At 38.7% G+C, this 18,538-nt stretch overlaps 1 protein-coding gene across 1 annotated transcript in view; it reads right to left on the bottom strand.

The window, feature by feature from the left end:
- ALCAM (activated leukocyte cell adhesion molecule) overlaps positions 1–18,538 on the bottom strand; it is a 110,428-nt gene that overhangs the window by 4,503 nt on the left and 87,387 nt on the right. Inside the window, exons 7-14 of the mRNA XM_057373919.1 lie at positions 15,048–15,175; positions 13,221–13,350; positions 7,707–7,819; positions 6,697–6,832; positions 6,488–6,621; positions 4,925–5,057; positions 4,179–4,217; positions 3,765–3,882 (exon numbers count right to left, since the gene is read on the bottom strand). Of these exons, the coding sequence (XP_057229902.1) occupies positions 3,765–3,882; positions 4,179–4,217; positions 4,925–5,057; positions 6,488–6,621; positions 6,697–6,832; positions 7,707–7,819; positions 13,221–13,350; positions 15,048–15,175 (931 nt within the window). The remainder of the gene's footprint in view (positions 1–3,764; positions 3,883–4,178; positions 4,218–4,924; positions 5,058–6,487; positions 6,622–6,696; positions 6,833–7,706; positions 7,820–13,220; positions 13,351–15,047; positions 15,176–18,538) is intronic.

Below are 18,538 nucleotides of genomic sequence, written 5' to 3'. Positions count from 1 at the left end.
GCCAACAGCAGAGGAGTGACCACCCCTGGCACGGCACCAACCCCCAGAGCTCGACAGACAGAACAGAGCTGGAACAGAACAGGGGCTCCATCCCTTCCTGAGGTGACTGCAGGCACAGGGCAAGTGCTTCTTTTCCAGCCCAATGTTCAGCACTTGTTAATTACTTTGTTTTGTGTGGAAACTCTTGTCAGCTTGCTCCATTTACAACTCAAGAGTGAATTTCTCATAATATCTGAGCAGTTGGCCAATGGAGTCTGAATGGATGGAAATATTCCCAAGGATTTGCCCAAATGAGAAGAGAGCCCACTTTGCCCAGGCCTGGAGCACTCTCACATGCTGTCATTATCTGCAGCTCCACAAAAAAAAGGCCACACCTGCTGTTGTTATTAAGAGTGAGAAGTTGGTTGTATTAATATGAGTTTACTCACTCGACTTTTTTTTTCCTTTACATTAATTTGTAAATCATGGATCATTCTGAGCTTTTGCTAAAATTATGACTCATATTTAATATTTATCTATGCTTGCTCTTCAGGAAAATAATTATCTTCAGGGTGTCCTAATCAAAATCTCTCTGTAAGTAGTTCCAAAGTGAGGTTTTCAGTTTTCTTTGGTGTGTGTGTGCGCAGGCACAGTGGGGCTGCTGTGTTCATGGATTTTGTTCAGATACTGTTTGTAATATTCTTTGTAATCTGAAGATCATTTTCCATTAAGATTGTGTTGCCTGCTGGAGTGTAAATACAGCCTACATATAGGGGACACAAAAAATTCTGTAGGGTTTTCATTTCTGATTTCTTTTAATCTCACAAGTCTAGGCCTTGCCCTCAACACTATTTAAAGGAAGAAAAGATGCAGTGCCATTTGTCCTTGTGATAAAAACAGGTAAAATGATACACATAAGGGTGGTTCTGGGTGCTGAAGCAGGAGCCATGAATTTTATTAAAGCTCCATTCAACTGCACTGTTGCAGATGATTTTCCAGGAGCTAATGGTTTTATACATCCCACTCTGGACTAGCTGCAACCTTCTTATTTACCCCAATCTTGCCTTCCACTTCTTCCAATTATTTTCAAATGTCCATCGGTAGGAAAAGCCACAGAAACATTAGAAAAAATATTTCAGTCATCAAGAAATGAGTGGCCATTGTTAAAGTTTGTGTCACTTTTATATCAGATTTGTGTCATGAACTGACACTTTCAGAGATGCTTGTAAATATATCTTTTCTCTGGAAGGGAACTGAGTGAAAACCAACTCTGCTGAGTCTTATGAGTTTCCTACATATTTGGGCCCACCACCTGTGGATTCACACTCGTTTGCTATAAAGTATCAGAAAAGCAAATCTCTCCCATGAAGTCTGACACAAAAATTTTAGAAAGATTCTGTTCAGTGCAGATTAATTTACAATAGACTTTCTGGAGAAAGGAGAAATCTGTAGAGATCAAGTGTTTGGCCTTCTGCTCAGATGAAGGAGAAACAAGGCATGCTGGGGAAGGAAGCCTCAACTCCTAATTCAAGAGGGGGTTAGTTGCAGGATGTGGAATACAGATGAGTCTCTGATTTATGGGATAATATTCACACTGAAAAGAATATGTGGCAATAATCAGCTTTTCCATCAAGTGGAGCTGAGGCAGTGAGTAACTGTACAAGTGATTTATTGTGAATATATTCCAAGGCTACAGATATAATTCCTACTTAGTGTGGATGACAAGACAATAGAGGATTATACAAACCACAACACCAATAACAAAACAAAAAGTAATGTTTTTCTTGCCTCGGCAGACTTGGAAAGTTCTGTGCTGCTGCCTTCTCAGACTTTCCTTTGGCGTCACTTTGGGGATAGAGATCAGGTGAGTTACTGGTCAAGGGTGGGTTCCAAAAATAATTACTACCTGCTGGCCTGGATGGAGATGGGGGTTGTGTGTGCAGGTGAAAGGTGCTTTTTGCAAGGTCTACTTTGATTTCTAGGCTGGGATTCACAATGAAAACTTTGTCAGAATAGAGGCTGACATTCTGCTTGCTGCTGCAAGTACGGTGTGCAGCAATCAGGGAGGGAACAACAAATCAATTTAAATATCTACAGAGAACAGGAGATTGWCAATGATGATACAACAACTAAGGGCTTTAGAAGCCAGCAACCATGTGTCAAATACAGAGACTATTATTTTACTATAAAGGTATTTTTGTTTCCAGTGAACCTGTCTAATCAATTCTAGGTCTAATTTTTCCTCTAAGCTTGAGGAAGAGAAGTTGAGCATGAGGAAAAGAAGTGTTGTCCATTTAAAATATGATATATCCTATCTTTGAAGCAGAAGAAATTTTTGTAATTCATAAACTCATCTCATGCTACATTCCATGAATCCTGTCAGCTCTTCCCACACTACTCCATGGTACAAGAAAAGGTATTTTACCTTCTCTGCCCTCCTTATACTCAAACTACCTCATCCAAAGAAACTCAAACCATTGTACCAGAGTTTCATGATTCCACATTCCCACATTTAAAAAGGAATGACAAAGTTATCCCAGACATCATTACAACAGTAGCAAAGTGTGGGAGGAAGAGCACTATGCTTTTTTTTCTTTTAATTTTTTACCAAAAGAAGTATGAGCTTTGGAAAAAAACCCAAAAAGCCTCTGTATAACATCTGAGCATGGTTCTGTGCTTGGGTAATTTATAACAATTCTATATTTGAAAAACTTCAAAAACCTGATCAGTTATGGTTGAAGCAAAGTCTTTATATATTATCCAAAAAGGAATATTTTCTGGCAGATGGAGAATTCCTCGTTGTACTTTCACATCAGTGAAAACACATTTGTTCAAAGTAAAATCCCACTGGTGTATTTTAGATTTCATTTGATTCAGTTTTAATGAAAGGTCAGACTAAAMCCCATTGAACTTCAAGACTGCTTTTACACCTGCACTGATTTGTTCTTGTTATGCACAACCACTTAACCTGCCCTGCTCAGAAGCAGCTGGAAGAGCTGTGAGAAAGCAAACCTGCTTCTGCCTGCCCTCWGTTTGCCCTGGAGACAAATGTGTGGGGCTAAGACCAAATGGGGCATGCAGTAAGAGCCACCTTCAAAAGGATGGAGAAACATGGCCACTTCTGGAGACCTCCCCATTTATTTTCTCAAGTGAGCCTCTGTGACAATGAAGAAGCTTGAAAGCAAGCAGGTCTCACTGGAAAATGCTTTTCTACACCTCTGATGGCTAAAACCTGGACTGGCGTGGGAGCCTCTAGATTTTTCAGGAACACAAGCTCTGTCTTTCCCAATTTTATTTCAGAGACCTCAAAGTGTAAATGAACAAAACAATTAAGGATCTCTCTTCTCCCTGAGATGGTTAAGTCTTRTTTTGTATGTTATTTAATCTTTAAAGGAAACGAGCCAGCCAATCTCTAAATGAAGCCAGTTTCCAGCCCCAGCACAGCCACACAGGCTTCCACACATCACATTCTACAATTAACTACTGTATTTAAATGCAAGAGTCAGCACAGAGCTGGCTGCCAGGAAAGAGGACCTCATTGAAAGTATGATCTGTGAGGATCTCAGAACCCCACCTCCAGGAGATGAATCCTGTTAAGCACTAGGACAAACCAATCAGAGGTTCCAAGTTTCCTTTCTCTATCAAGTGCACCTACTGTAACACTTCTCCCCCCCCAGCTCTAGGCTACTGGAATGCTGTAGAGGAAGGAAAACAGGTAAACATACATTTCTRCTTGTCATTGTTCTKTCCCCCATTTAGCATAAAGTTTWMAAAAAAAATCTTACTTTGATTTCTTCACATAGAGCCAGTAGACAAAGCCTGCAATCAGAGCAACCAGCAGAAGACCAACCACAATTCCCACTATTAGCTTTGCCTGGTCATTAACCTTTTCACTACTGTCTTCTGAAACAAAGAAGAGAAGTTAATGAGATGACCTCTGATAAAAGTAAAGCATTACAACATWTCTAAAGAATTCTCACCAGAAAAAGAAAAGGAATTAGAAAGACAAAAAAAAAAATAGGCACTGTTCTTTAAATATGTTTTTAAGCTCCAGGAAAGTCACATCTTGGTCAGTCATGGCACTAGCTATTTCAAATCAAGTCCAGCTTTAAGGGACTATGAAACTGTGCAGTGAACTRCACAGGTCTTGAACTGAGACAATCAAAAGCAGGGATTAAGAGAGACAAAACCATACATACCACTTCTGTCCTCTGGATCATCATATTCTGGAATACTGACTGAAATGAAAAATGTTAAAATGAATTTAAAGACATCACATATTAGACCTGAATATCACCTTTAATTACCTGTTTACAGCAATGACAGAAACTATAACAGTGTTTGCAAAAAAGATAATTAATCCCATCTTTAAATGGAAGTTTTTCCTTCGTAATTATAATATATCCATTAGAATAATCTTATTTTAAACTTTTAATATTAAGTCAGAAATATTTCTGACCAAGATATTTATGTCCTGCCCTTCCACAGCTTCTCACTACCTTTCATGACAACATGTGATATAAGCCCAGTACAGCTGATTTCTGTTGTGAATCAAGTCATACCAGTAATAATAGACTGGAATTAGGGTCTAAGAGATATTGTTAATTTAGCAATAAATAAAGAACTTTGTCTTGTAAATAAAGTATAATTTTCCAGTATTTTGTACCATTAAGTTGTACTGTTATTTTGTAATATTGTTTACTTTTGTAATAGAGGTATCTAGTCAAGAAAGTCATGAAGACTGAGTGACTTCCTATAGAAAGATATCAATAAATTTTATGTACTACTAGACCAGAGTGGATTTACAATTGCTTGACTTGAGACAAAAAGGTTAAATATCTTAGTATAAACATTCCTATTAGACCTATTCTTCATTTGAGTGTGATGTATGGGTACTTTATGAGAAACTGTGAYTTTAAGGAAATGATCTTTAGAGGACACTCACTGGCAGAGACGTTCATGGAGGTCACAGTCCTTTCTAGCTCATTTTCTGCAATGCAAGTTAAAGTTACATTTTCCTCAGGAGCAATTACAATTTTACTGGAAAATTTCCCATTAACATATTTTGTCTCCTCTGTCTGAAAAGGTGAAAAATGAAGATTAGTATCCTTTAAAAGCACAAAGAACAATACATGCATTACGTGTATTACAAACTGAAAATGTTCCCAGGGAAATAACTTTCAATAGATATTTCCATTTTCCCAACAACAGCAACAGAAATACTGCATTATTTTATTAACTAGTAATGTGAAAATTTGAAAGAAAAATTTGGCCAAATATCCAGTTATGGATAATTCAGTGTGTACTGCAAGACCAATGATAAAGAAGCTTTTTCTGAGAAAGTTAACAGTCTGTATTTGCTTTTCTTTCAGCTATTTAAAAAACATTTCAAGTGAAAAAAATCTTAAAGAAAATTTCAAATTTCTAAGGTATCAATTTTTCTATCTTGCTGCTTTTCATTTATGACATTATAAGGAAAAGAGCTGCTTTAAGTTTTCCACTTTGCAGCTTTCCAAACTCCATGTATCTAGTAGCACCTGCAGTATCTGTACTGTAATAGTGATGTGTTGTCCCTTAAATTTGCTGTACATCATTCTTGGAGTAAAGCAACACCCAGAAAAAATTATTTTCAATCATTTATATAGCTTCAAGAAAATTCCTGTCCTATACCCACAAGTGAATGGACAAATTCTGACAGCTGCACATAATTTCTGTAGGTTTAAAGCAAAACCTGAAGAAATGTAATGGAATCTACAGTAACAGCCAGGAGCACTGTACATGGTACTTCCAGCCACTGACTGGAGAGAGGTCTCATTTATTTTCCAGGCTAAAGCAAAATGTGGCAATGCTTTGCATGGCATTTGGTAATCCATATCAAAATACTTCAGTTTGACTCTTTTCTGGGTATTTTTCCTGCTATGGGTTCTTCTTATTTATTCCCCAGGATGAATGCATAATGTTTCCTTTTCCAGTGAGAAACAACAGGTATAACCATACAAAACCAACTATAAATGTTAGGATAAAAGCTGCAAAGCCCATAAGGACTATACTGAATGTAACTTCTGATTCACACATGCCAAATTTCATTACATTTAATTCAGCTAATGCCTACATCAAGAACTCATTTGCTTTCTAATGTAAGTTCTACAATTCCATCATTATTTGCAAATTCTTTATGCAGTGACAAAATCAGCACATTACCCAGATTAAATGACTGAGCACCTTCATTTAAAAAATGCATATTTCATTTGTAACCTTTYCTTTGTCCTTCCAGCTTCAGCTTGTATCCAGTGGATCTCCTCTGCCTTCGCCTGCTCTATTCAAAAAGGCTTTATCATAAAAAAATTCTTGTACGTCACATGTAGCTACAGCAACCACTTAACCTTCTCTTAGATAAATGAAAAAGATTTTTCTTCAATAYCACTATGTGAAAAATGTTCCTTGATTTTAATTTGCACTTCCTATGCACTAGTTTTTTGGTGAATAAAGTAATAAGAAAGATACTTGCTTTATTTAGGATGCTTCCGCTGCCTGTAACTGTCCACTGCACTGCTGGTTTGGGGAAACCTTCCACATGGCAGATAATTGTTTTAGACATTTTATTTGTGTTGGTCTTCTTGGTCATTTTGATTTGAGGTTTTCCTACAGGAACAATATTACAGTTAACCATTTCATTAAAAAAGAACAATTAATAATCTCAACTATCTGCTGGCTTACCTTCCACAATGAGTTTGAGTGTCTGCCTTTTCCTCAACCCTTCAACCTCCTGCAGAGTGGTTTCACAGATGTAGTTTCCAGCATCTTGATACTGAAGACTTGAAAATGATGGACTTGTTTGCATTCTGGTATTGTCCTGATAAARTCAGGAGTTAGAAGTGATAGAGATGGACTCACAACACATTAATGACAAATGTGACTACTATCAACAGAAGCTTTCACATACTTTGGCAAACTAGAGCTTCACTTTTAAGCTGTTTCCCCATTAATAAGTGCATTTAAATATACAACATGAAAAATGGAAACTGCTGGAGATTTATAGAAGACATGTCCTTTCTTCTTGAATAATTTTGCTTTTCAAGCAGGGGCGTAGATAGGATCAGTTATTGGCTCTGAGCTTTTCTAGTAGATTGGCCAAAACCATGAGTGATAAAATATGTTTGAGACACAAGCAATTCTCCTCTGTGCCAGGCTTACAAGATCAACATTTGCTCATCAACAACCATTAGGCATCATTACTTCTTCTTTAAAGCACTACAGGTTTGGTATAAAGCAACCTTCTTTGATAGYGATGTTTTTCACCATCTGACCTCTAACTTTTGCCCTTTATTATGTTTATCCAAACCAAGACCAAGCTCACATCTGAGAAAATGCACCAGAATCCCTACAAATGGGCTCTTTTTCTTAGAGGAACTTTATTCTCAAAGGGCCTTGTATAGAGCATTGCAAAAAAGTTGTATTTGTGTTGCAATATGGCTTAATTCTGTCCATTTGAATAGAGAGAATTCTCTCCATTTGAAAGCTGAGCTGATAATTACAGTAACTGATTTTCAGTCATCAGTGTGAGTGAGTAGATCCCATTTTAAACATATGCGTAAGACCCATTTTGACAATATTCTTTAAAAAGCCCAATGAACAACTTCCTTCCTTCCTTGCAAAACACTGAAGTAGCAGCAGTAACATGAGGAGGTCAACACTCAGAKGAAGTGTGAAATAGATGAATTACTGACCTTTATCCAAAACACRGTTGCATTTCTGCTAGAAGAAATCGTGCATGACACAGGCAGGTTCTCTCCAATCTGTTTTGTGACTTCCCCGCTAGGAGTAAGCTGCAAATCCAAATCTGGGGTAGAAAGAACATTTGTAAAAAGTTAATCTCGGAAAGCATGGCCCATTTCAGAGGCTTACCAAGAAAAGAAAATGTGACTAATTGCACTCATTAAATTCAAGATTTCATTTCTTCAATAAAATCTAAGTCAATTTTACAARGAAGGAAGATGAGAGAATTATTCTAAAATAGGCATTGCAGAACATTCATATTTTTGCTGTAATTATAGGCTAAAAGGAAAAGCAAAACCTCATTAATCCCTAGACAAATGGATACATTTTTTTCACCTTGTTCTGCTGAAAGAATGACAGAGGAAGCACAAGGAGCTGAAGAAGTATTTCACACACAGCAGTGTGTGCATTTGGAAAGGGGAGGCACCCAATGCTGTGAGGGTGACTTGCTATGGCCAGCCAGAAATGCATCTTGCAGGTCGGGACAGTTTATCCTAAATAGTAATTGTGTAGAAAAAGGCAGGAGGACAAGGGGTACCTCTCTTTAGTGTGATAAAACTGGGGGATTTTTATCCTCAGAATCTGAAGGGGATGAAGACAGTCAAAGAGGGTRTATGAGACATGATACTGACTGAAGTGGGAAGAAGTCTGAAGGGTTGGGGGCTGCACAGGAAGCCCTTTATTTGTTCTCATTTGTAAGTTAAATRCCATTTTTGTGCACCTCAAAAAGGAGTCCAAGCTCTGCCTGGCACATTTAARYTCCAGGGAAATTGTAGTCAGCAATWGCCGTGTTTGACACAAGGCAGGGTRAGCACCAGTAACAGAAACACCAGGAAATACTGCAGCAGATTTTTCTTAGTATAAGGATTTGGTGGGCTGGTCATTTTTAAAGTTTTAATCCTACCATGAAAGAAAAGCAGAGTTTGACAATCTCTGTTTTGCTCTCCCTCTAACAGCGCCTTGCTTGTAAGCCTGGTTGAATGATTGTCACAGAAGCATGTGCAGTCAAATGCACACATGGCCACACATGAATTCATCACAAATATAGTACCTGCTGGAAAAGGACTGCAAAATCTCCTTTTGCCTTTTAGTTTAAAAAGAGTTTTAAAAAAGGTTTAGACAAAAATCGCATTAGAGGAAAGTGAGTTTTCCATAACAAAACAGTGAACTTCACTACTGGCTTCATTCAGTAGAATGCTCTGGGAACACCACTGTAATTAAAGGTAGAACTTCAGGGAATAAATAGGGTTCATCCTGTACTGCCCATCTGTAGCATTTTTATCTGTTTTACACATGCAACATCTAGTCTGAGAGGTCACAAGAACTCTGCTTTCATCTGTGAATGAATTAAAGATCTTGACGAGATAAAATGGCATCTTGTTTTTGTATTCTTATGGGGAATCTCTTCCTCCCTTCTGAAACCAGTAAATGGAACCAAACTATTCTCCTGTAGCTTCCAGAAGAAAGAAAATTAGGAAATGAAAGAACAAGACTCCTCCAGTGAGCGGTATGTAGATTGGGATGGTGTATGAGATGTTTCTTCTTGCTTTGTTACCCTTAAACATATTCTACCAAGGCAGAGAGGTGGTTGAAGAAAAAACTAAGACTTTTTCTTTTCTTTTCTCAAGAATTTCCTTCAACATGTGCTGAAGCCTTTTTTTCTTTGAAGCAAGCTAGCACCTCAAACCCAAGAAATCACCAAAGACCATTCAGAAGGCATTCCTCTCACATTTGCCATAAGAACCAAAAACTCATGAAAGTTTTTGCATTCATCTCAGGCAAGACTGACACTGAGCCCAGAGCCATCTTCAGCCCAGTTTTCCTCCAGAGCAGTGTGACTGTGCCCTGCTGGCCCCCTTGTGTGGTGTAAATGGGATTGCAATCCCTCTCACACCGTGGTCTTGGTTGCTACAGCAGTTCAGGAAAATTTACTGTGAGCTACATAACTCAGAGCAGTATTTGTATGACTTATAAGGCGAGAGAGAATTAAGGTTCTGTTTAACATAGGATCCCTCTAGGAACTCTACATGAGCAATTTGATTTAGCTTAATTTTCTGCCAGTTTATCTGTAGGGTCCACAAAGAAATGTGATGTAGTTACCTTTACCACTCTAATTAGTAATTAATCTCCCTTTTGGTTCAGAAGTATGAGGAGAAAACATTTCTTGCATACATAAGACTGTAAAATCTAAATTTTTGTCTCCATTAAAAAAAAAAAACCCAAAACTTTTCCATGAGAATTTTCTGTAAATTTCCACTATATGCAAGCTCTTAATGTGGTCTCACTTGAAGCCTTGCATTGATTTCAGTGCTGTCCTTGCATGCCAAGCAGGGCAGGGAAGTGACAAACTGTGCATTCTGCATGTATCACCCCATCACGTGAGAGAGGTATGGAATTAATGTGGGCAAGACTGGAGCACACATTTCAGTTTGGAAATGTGGGCAAGACTGGAGCACACATTTCAGTTTGGAAACTGTGGCACAATGGGCACAGACTCCCAGCTTTTAAAGAAGGCCTTTGATCGAATCCTGTGCTACAATTGGGAAAGCTGTACAGGCCCTTGCCTGTTGTCTGAACTCCATAAATATACTAGCAGRCAACTAGAAACTTCTCTTAGTATCTTGAGAACAGATTTTTCCATGCAACATTCAAAAGGTGATTTCCACTGCATTTTCAACAGCTTTACTGAAAGAAGAGACAAGTCAAGGCAAGGCTGTAAAAATATCTGTAGAGAAACAAAAATGCTAAACTCCTAAGACCTTTAATTTACTGGATGGTTTGCAGATGTATTTCCCTAGAAAATGCATTTTAGCAGAGAGGGAAGCATCACAAAGAGGAAGCTCCACAGACCTACTTACTCCATACTGGGTTTTCTGTGCAGAAAAAACTACAGATTCACAGAATGGTTTGGGCTGGAAGAGACCTGAAAGATCATCTGCTTCCAACCCCCTGCCATGGGAAGGGACCCCAACTCTAGATCAAGTCGCTCAAATCCCCATAGCAATAGATAATGAAAGGGGACTGTGGGTTGAAAGAATTGCTTCTCTCTAGCTGAGGGAAGATACACTTTGTGTTCTTTGCTGTTGSGTGTTTTCCTTGCCTCACTCAGGCTGTGCTTCTACATCTCTGTAAGTGGCTGTAAACAGCTTTTGCCCTGATCCCCTCCCTGCCAGCTTTGCTCATCTGACCCTGGGCAAACTCACTGAAGGAACAGAGCTGGCAGAGAATTTACAGCTATTGTGAAAAAAMCCAAACCCACAATATCAATCCTGTTCTGTTGCTCCCTCTGTAGAGGGACAAGTCATGCCAACCACAAACAYTCAGTTCTGCTGGCCTTTGAAATGGGATCTGCTCTGAAGGGCAAGAGCTCAGGTTGTACAATTTGTTCTTTATGTTCTGTGGACAAGGTAAGGAATCTTTCGTACCCCCTCAATTTCCTGCATAAATAAATTATTTCCCTAAACATTATGAGTAACTCAGATGCTTTAATGTAAATTTTCAGCTTTCTGTGGGTCTCATACTTTACATTCAACATGCAAAAAGGGAGCTTGATATTCAGCAACAACGTTTTTTTACAAAAAAATGGCATGATAATGTTTTTTCATACCAGCAAGAAGCTTTCCCTCTCTAGATACAGAAAGAAATCAGTGTAATTATAATGCTCAATAAAATTGGTTTGGGAAAAAGCCTTACAGTTGGAATTTAATGAATTACTACAAATAGTTTCCTAAATTTAAATTAAAATTATTATATGGCCTGCTTTTTGTTGTGTTTGTGGTAGGTTTTTAAAAAAGAAAACAAAAAATCTAAGATGCTGATATTGGATGTGAAGAAATGAAAGTCCTGACTGCTAATCAAGGTCTTTTTCAGTGTAACAGCACAGAGAGGAATATTCCATATGAGAAAAGGTAAACAATAAAGCAAAAGGGGGAGAAAAAGTAGGATTTGATAGGCATTCRTAAGTATTATCTGAAGGACAAACTACATGCTGCAGAAATGCTTTAGACCAGCACAAGGTAAGACACTGAAGTACCTTAAAGGAAGGGCATGGTCTGGACTTCAGGAATTACAGAACTATTCCAGGCCACTGCACCTCATTTAATCAAAGGTTTTATTGCACATAGAGGTGTTTTGAAAAAACAAAGCAAAACAAAACAAAATGAACCCTAAGTGAAGAGAAGCAGTGGTGTACTAGAGTGTGAGTTCTGAGGAGCTGCATTAGCTGCCAGCACTAGGAAGRCCACTGTCTAGAAAATACATCCTTCTCTGGCATAGCAAAGCTCTCCCAGTGTAAAGACAAAATTGTAGAGAAAGGAAAACTAGCTCGTTATAAATAACCTGGAGCTGAGGAAGCCATTCTTTAGAGTGATTATTTATGAAAGTGCAAGCAGACATGCATTCCACTTGGAGAAAAATAAAAGGGTCAGTTACCCTGGAGAAAAGCCACCTTTGCTATTGGGAGTTTAGAGGCAGCAGCACAGGACTCTTTTGAGGTCTTACACACTCAACCCTTGGCAAACAGAAGGGGTGAGCAGAACWCAATGTGTGATCATATCAAAGGAAAATATTCATTACATGTAATAGTTCATTATTCATGTACAGGTATATTATGCATGTATTGTAACTCTTCACCGAAAAGAATTCTAAACCAAGTATACAAACATGAAGTTTGTTTTTATGTGGAGTATAACTACTGTGGAAGACTTTAACCTTCATTATCCATCAGAACCCTCTGAAACTGTCAACTATTAAAGGTATTGATGCTACTGTGAAGACTGCAGACCATCAATATTTTTAGGGGAAACCTACTGCCTTGGTCTGAGTTTTATTTCACAGCCTGTGACAGTATAGCAGACTTTGAAAGAGTTCCTGCTCTTGTTTTCTCCACAAAGAGATTAAAAGCAACTAYTGCTTCAATGGCTCAACCAGTTCAATGGCTGCTTTTGAAGTGTTGCTGATAGTGTGAATAAATAGTATCCACCTAAAGAAAATTTTATCTCATGGTCCTGGGAAAAGTGAAAAAGGCAACTTTTCCTATGTGAACATAATGACTTCCTAAGTCTCTTTTCTAGACTCCTTCCATGTTAAGCTCATTGAGGGAATGTGAACTTGACTATGAAGAATGACCTTCAGTGATATTCCTGTGCTTGCATGTTTGTGTACATTCTGAGATGCAGCTGGAAGAGAATAATTTGCCCTATATATGTTCACATGAGGGAAATATAAAACACCAAAATTCTCACTGTGCRTGACAGTGCAATAAAACCATACAGAAGTTACATAAAATGGAACTTTATCGAGGCAAATGAATTGAGAAAGTCAAGACTTTCAAACAGAAATGACCTGACACTACTTCAAACCAACCACTCCACCTTGTAGGTRATTGCTCTAAGCCACATATAAAGCAGAGAGACCATCCCAGAAGGTTTGTACCCCACCTAGGAGTGCAAAATGCARTGACTTACAGTGCACAGTGATGGTGGTCGAGTCCATCATGCTTTTGTCAGTCAGGGAACATTTGTACTCTCCGGTTGCATTTCGTCTCACATCTGTCATTACATAAGTGTCTGAGCTTCTTATACCTTCTGTTTCTCCCTGCAGGTGGAAAACAAGATATTTACTGTAGATGGGCCTGCTAAACTCATTAATTTTTGTTGAGGATTTTTTTWAATTAGAAAAATGGTGAAATACTCTGRAGTTCATAYAGACACAGCATCACTGAAGTGTAATTACCTATTAATTATACTAAGGCTTACTTCCTGCATGACAACATAATTATAAAAAAAACCAACTACAATCAAGAACTTACTCTTTTAATTTAATAACTCATTTAAGAGGATGCTAAAATACAAAATTTGAAAATGTAGCGGAAAGAAACAGTCTATGAATAAGCGTTGCTGAAATCAAAATGACAACAAAACAAATGGTGTTTGTAAATCTGATCTGAGATACACCATTTAGGACAGATCATGAACTGAGTTGTACTGCATTGCCCATTTTTGAGCAGCACAAGCCAACCTTGCTTTACCCACATCACACTACAGACCCTGGTAGGGTACACACTGTGTTTTATGCAGTTATCTGCAGACACTGGTGTTTTGAATCAGCCAGAAATGCTTTCTGCCTGTCCAGTTCCCCAGTTTGCCCCTGCTTGCTGACTCAGGTCAGCTTTGAAACAAGCACAGAATGATACCCTCGCTCCTATCTCGGAATCCAGAAAGAGACTTATAATACCCATGAGCCTTTCAAAGAAATCACCCACTGCAGCTCTCCTTGAGAGGGAGGATCAGTATCAGGTAGCAGGGAGCCCAAAGATAAGACAAACTTGGGTGTTTAGCTCTCTCACTGCGATAGTGGAACAAGCAGAGATACCRTACACTTTTTCCCTGGCATTTAGTGAGTTTCTGGGATGACTCACTGAATCTAAATGGCTGTTCTGAGATAAGGCCTTCAGCTCCTAGCTCCCCTYGCTCTCTGCAGCAATTCAAACCTGCCAGGAGTCCAGAGTGGATGACGATTATGTTCAGAGGGTGACATGCTGCGTTTGAAATATCTGAAAGGACACCACTTCTTTTGGCTTCTYGCAAGAGCAGCTCTGCTCACTGCTGCAGCAGGAACAAATAAGGCRTATAAAATAGGAGCAGGACATGGGAACAAGGACCAGGAGCCTYAGAATAGAAAGCCACATCTGTCTGTGGATTTCCCCAGTACTAAGAAGATTAATGGTAACAAAGCCTTTATTTTTTTCAGTCTGTGTCTCATGCATTCAACAGATTTGTTCTCCTGTGCTGTCACATGTTCTTTTTTGGGTTGTTATTCCACCAGGCATATTAATTAATTAGCTGAAGAAAAGAAATTGCACAAAGATTAATCTGAAAAAGTCCAAAAAATAACTGAATAAATTTGCTGTACTTTCACTGCTGGATCTGTGTTATGACAACAGATGCAATGGTTTTCTTCAGGATGCTAAACTGCTGTAATCAAAAGTTTACAAAAACAAAAACTGTAGATGGGAAATGAAGCTTTGTAATTTTTAGTAGGACTAAACTGAAAAATTCAGGTGGGCTAGGGGGAAGGAGAGGTTTTTTTGAAAGTGTTTTGCCAGCTGAGGTGAGGCATTCTCATTATATCAGAGCATGATATAATGGTCAATRTCTGTCTTCAGTGTTTGTCACATCGAATTCCTTCCCTCATTTGTTACAAAACCACGTCTACACTGACATGTAGCAATGTCTGTGGGAAGGGATGATGCAGAATATTTCACCAGGCAGCAACAGCAAGGCAGGACTTACTGGAATGTAAAACAGGAACTCCTGTGGAGGAGGGTTGCCATTTCCTGAGCACTTCAGAGTGATGTTATCGCCCTCTTTAATGGTACTACTTTGTGACAGCACTTGAATAGTCACCTTCTCTGTTGGGTCTGTGAAAATAATGTACATTTTTAATAGCTTCAGCATAATCCACACAGCAACGCTATGCATATGTATTAATGGCCCAAGAAAACACAATTTTATCAGCCTGCAGCTGAAAATATTTGCGTTGTAGATCTTTTTATAAAAAAACTTGAAGTTAATCACACTTCTATATTTTTGCCAATYAAGTGCAAAGAAGTCACAAGATATAAAATTCATTTTTCTTCTCCAAAATACCTGTAACTGAAACAGCAATGATTACAACCATGTCATGTGCTTAAAAGCAAGAGAAATCCTGATTAGTACGAACCACTTCATGGTGTGATTTCATTATGAGGGATTAACTTGTCTGCTGTGAAATTCCCTGTTTGGGGGACTGCAGCAATCAGAGAAACAACTGAAGCTCTCAACACCATGCATTAGTACCAGATAATAGCCTTCTGGCATTAAAAAGAAAGAAATATGAACTAAGCAACTATGTTCAGCCTRTTCTATATGCTGATCACTAGAGGCTTTCAGAAAGATAAATCTGGTGAACATAATAGGACCCTTAACATAGTCAACAGAACAGTAAATGTAACATACTTCTGTCATGTTCACTGAAGTTGAGCTATAACTTACATTTTACTTCTATAATTTTCTTAAAGCAAAGACAGATTATTCTTTAGCAGGTRCTATTCTTTCTAAGTAGAGGCCTAAATATAATTTTCAAAAAAACAAAATAAACTGAATAAAATGACAGAAAATAATACGGGCAGATAACTCTCACTGCTTTAATTTCAAAGGATTAATAAAATTCTATCAAAGATGCCAGTCTTGCATTGAGATACAGTACAGCACACCTTATTAGACACTAAAAAATCCACACAACAGAGAAACCCCTGGCTGACAGGTCATTTTGTGTGTTTAGTGAAGCGTGTGCTCTACAGCCCTTACAACCCTTCAGGCATTTATCGTCTGTCTGCGATGGGATTTCTCAATAACAGGGGCTGCACTTGCYGAGGGCTGAGAGCCCTGACAGAGCACAGCATCTCCCCCTCCTCAGAGCAGGAGGGGTGCTGCATTCCAGAGCCCCAGCTCCTTTCTGTGGCCAAAAAAGCTCCTACCTCAGCACCTTCAACTCTGCCTGCTCAGAGAAGGGAAGTCCAGCATCACTGCTGCTACAGAAAACAAAAGATGCAATGAGACAGCTGGCCAGGGATGACATGCSTGCCCCTCTTGGTAGCTGCTGGGCCAAAAAATTTAATTTCAGGGCTGCTSTAAAAACTTGTCTCTCCTTCCGTCAAGTTTATGTTAAGGTGACCAAATGTGAAAAATTTATCCTAAAGAATGTCTAGATGTATCCTGGAATTGCTTAGGCTTTGTSTCAAAACTGAAAAGGGAGGAATTATAAGATTTCAAGACTTTAATTTAGTACTTTTTTTCCCCACAAAGATAAACAGAACTGAATTAAAAATGGAAACAGACAAAAGTAACATTCTTGCAAACCACCAGTCTCTACTGTAGAAATATTTTACCCTTCTATCTGCTGTAATTAGCCAGAAGCAWGTTTTAATTTAATATAATTTGCTAAATTATAAAAAAGATTCCAAACATACAGAGCTAAGCAGCAAAAGACTACTTAAACTGTTGTCTAAAGTGAAGAGRTGACTCTTGTGAAGAAGATGCAGCCTGAGGACAGGAGGATGGTGTCCAGTGCAATGCTGAGTGGTGCCTGGCATGCAAAATGTGCTCTCCTGATTCACTCATAAACTGGAGCAGCCTGGAGAAGGCACATCTTACACAAGTCCCTGACTTGGCCCATCTTACTTGGTGCTATTCTGATTCTGCTTTCTACAACAGTAAAATTCCAGGAGCCAGCACTAAAAGGCAGCTTTATAAATGACTGCTSCTGTCCCAGCCAGTGTGCCATTTCAAGGAAAACACCAAACTGGAAGCAGCATCACTGTGAGGTGTCTTTGACTCTAATCTGTTATGGAAAGCAGTTTACCCATACCAAGACAGACACTGAACAGCAGGGSATGACTGGAAAGTCCGCCTGACAAACATTATCTGTGTGCAGTGATTAAYGCTGAGCAGAGCCCCACATAACTGCAGCACAGATAATTAAATATCTGAGATCCTATCTAAGTTCTCTCCTAGTACTCCTTGCTTTCAGTGGCTTCCTTTCTTGCAGCTGCAAAACCAAGCATGCAACGCTGCTAGCTGAGCTAAATTATCCTAAWCCAAGTAACATCCAGCACGGCAGGAGCTAATTCACTTTTCTTCTCRTACTAGGTTACAGTGGCTGCCTCCTTTCAGGATGTAATCTAGCTATTAAACACTTGATTACTAAACACTGCACTAACTCAATGCTAAAGATAAAATTAAAAAGCCAAAACAAAGAGTAAAACATCTCTTGGATCACGACTGAATAGATACATCTTAAAAAAACTCTTCTACAGGCATAATTATAAACATGATYTCCCCATTTCTTTAGGATAAATGGGTAAGTTGCAAGGAATGAGCAGCAGGGTCTTCATGAYTTTGTTCTATTGCTTTAGAGGTGCAAATTATGATAGTTTTTACAGTTAATCTAAAATAAAAAAAGGTGGAAAGACTTCCATTTCTTGAGAGTTGGAGTGTGACATTTTTTTCATCTGCATTATACTTGACTCATTAAAAAAAAATCACAATTATTGAGAAACTAATTAGGATCACTGAACTGAACTAAAAAAGCAAAACCAAAGCGGGCAGGTCATTATCATCAACTAACAGCAGTCATGAAATGCATCTGCTGAAGCTTGGACTTCTATTAACATAGAATTTCACAAATTCATTTGGAGATGCGTTTACGCACAGCAAGGAACTGAAGTCAGAGCAGGTGAAAATACTCAGAYAGAAAACTGGGTAACTCCACACTCTAAAGCCAAAATGCACATTGAGGCCTGTTCAGTATTGAAGGGTGTGCCTGTTTCCCACTATTCACTAATTAGCAGCACACTGTTGGAATTAATTAAATTGTGTGTTATTAGACCAGGACTAGAAGAGCTCATTTATCAGACRTTAAATCTTTAATACAAGGGGCACACTGTACATGACCAGTGACCATCTCAGAGCTGTGCAGGCTTCTGTTCCCTTCATTTTGGGTGGTTCTTACTTGCAAGTGCCTGTAGCACACACACCACGGAAATCTGGAAGCACCTCACCCTCCACAGGTGAAGTGCATGAAAGCAGAGGGGAAATGAGGACAGCACAGCATCTCTTGGCAAGCAATAGCAACAAATGATTTCTGGTCATTACATTTCTTTCCTGGGAACATCTGCCATGCACAGCAGGAGTTATTCATGGTCACAGGGATCCACAGGTAAAAGAGAAAAAAAAAAAAAAAA

This window comes from Malurus melanocephalus, unplaced genomic scaffold, assembly GCF_030028575.1.
Source record: "Malurus melanocephalus ecotype Western Australia unplaced genomic scaffold, MMel_1.1 scaffold_210, whole genome shotgun sequence".
NCBI lineage: Eukaryota > Metazoa > Chordata > Aves > Passeriformes > Maluridae > Malurus > Malurus melanocephalus.
Note: the sequence above shows the minus strand (reverse complement) of the source record. Positions and strands in the feature narration are given on the sequence as shown.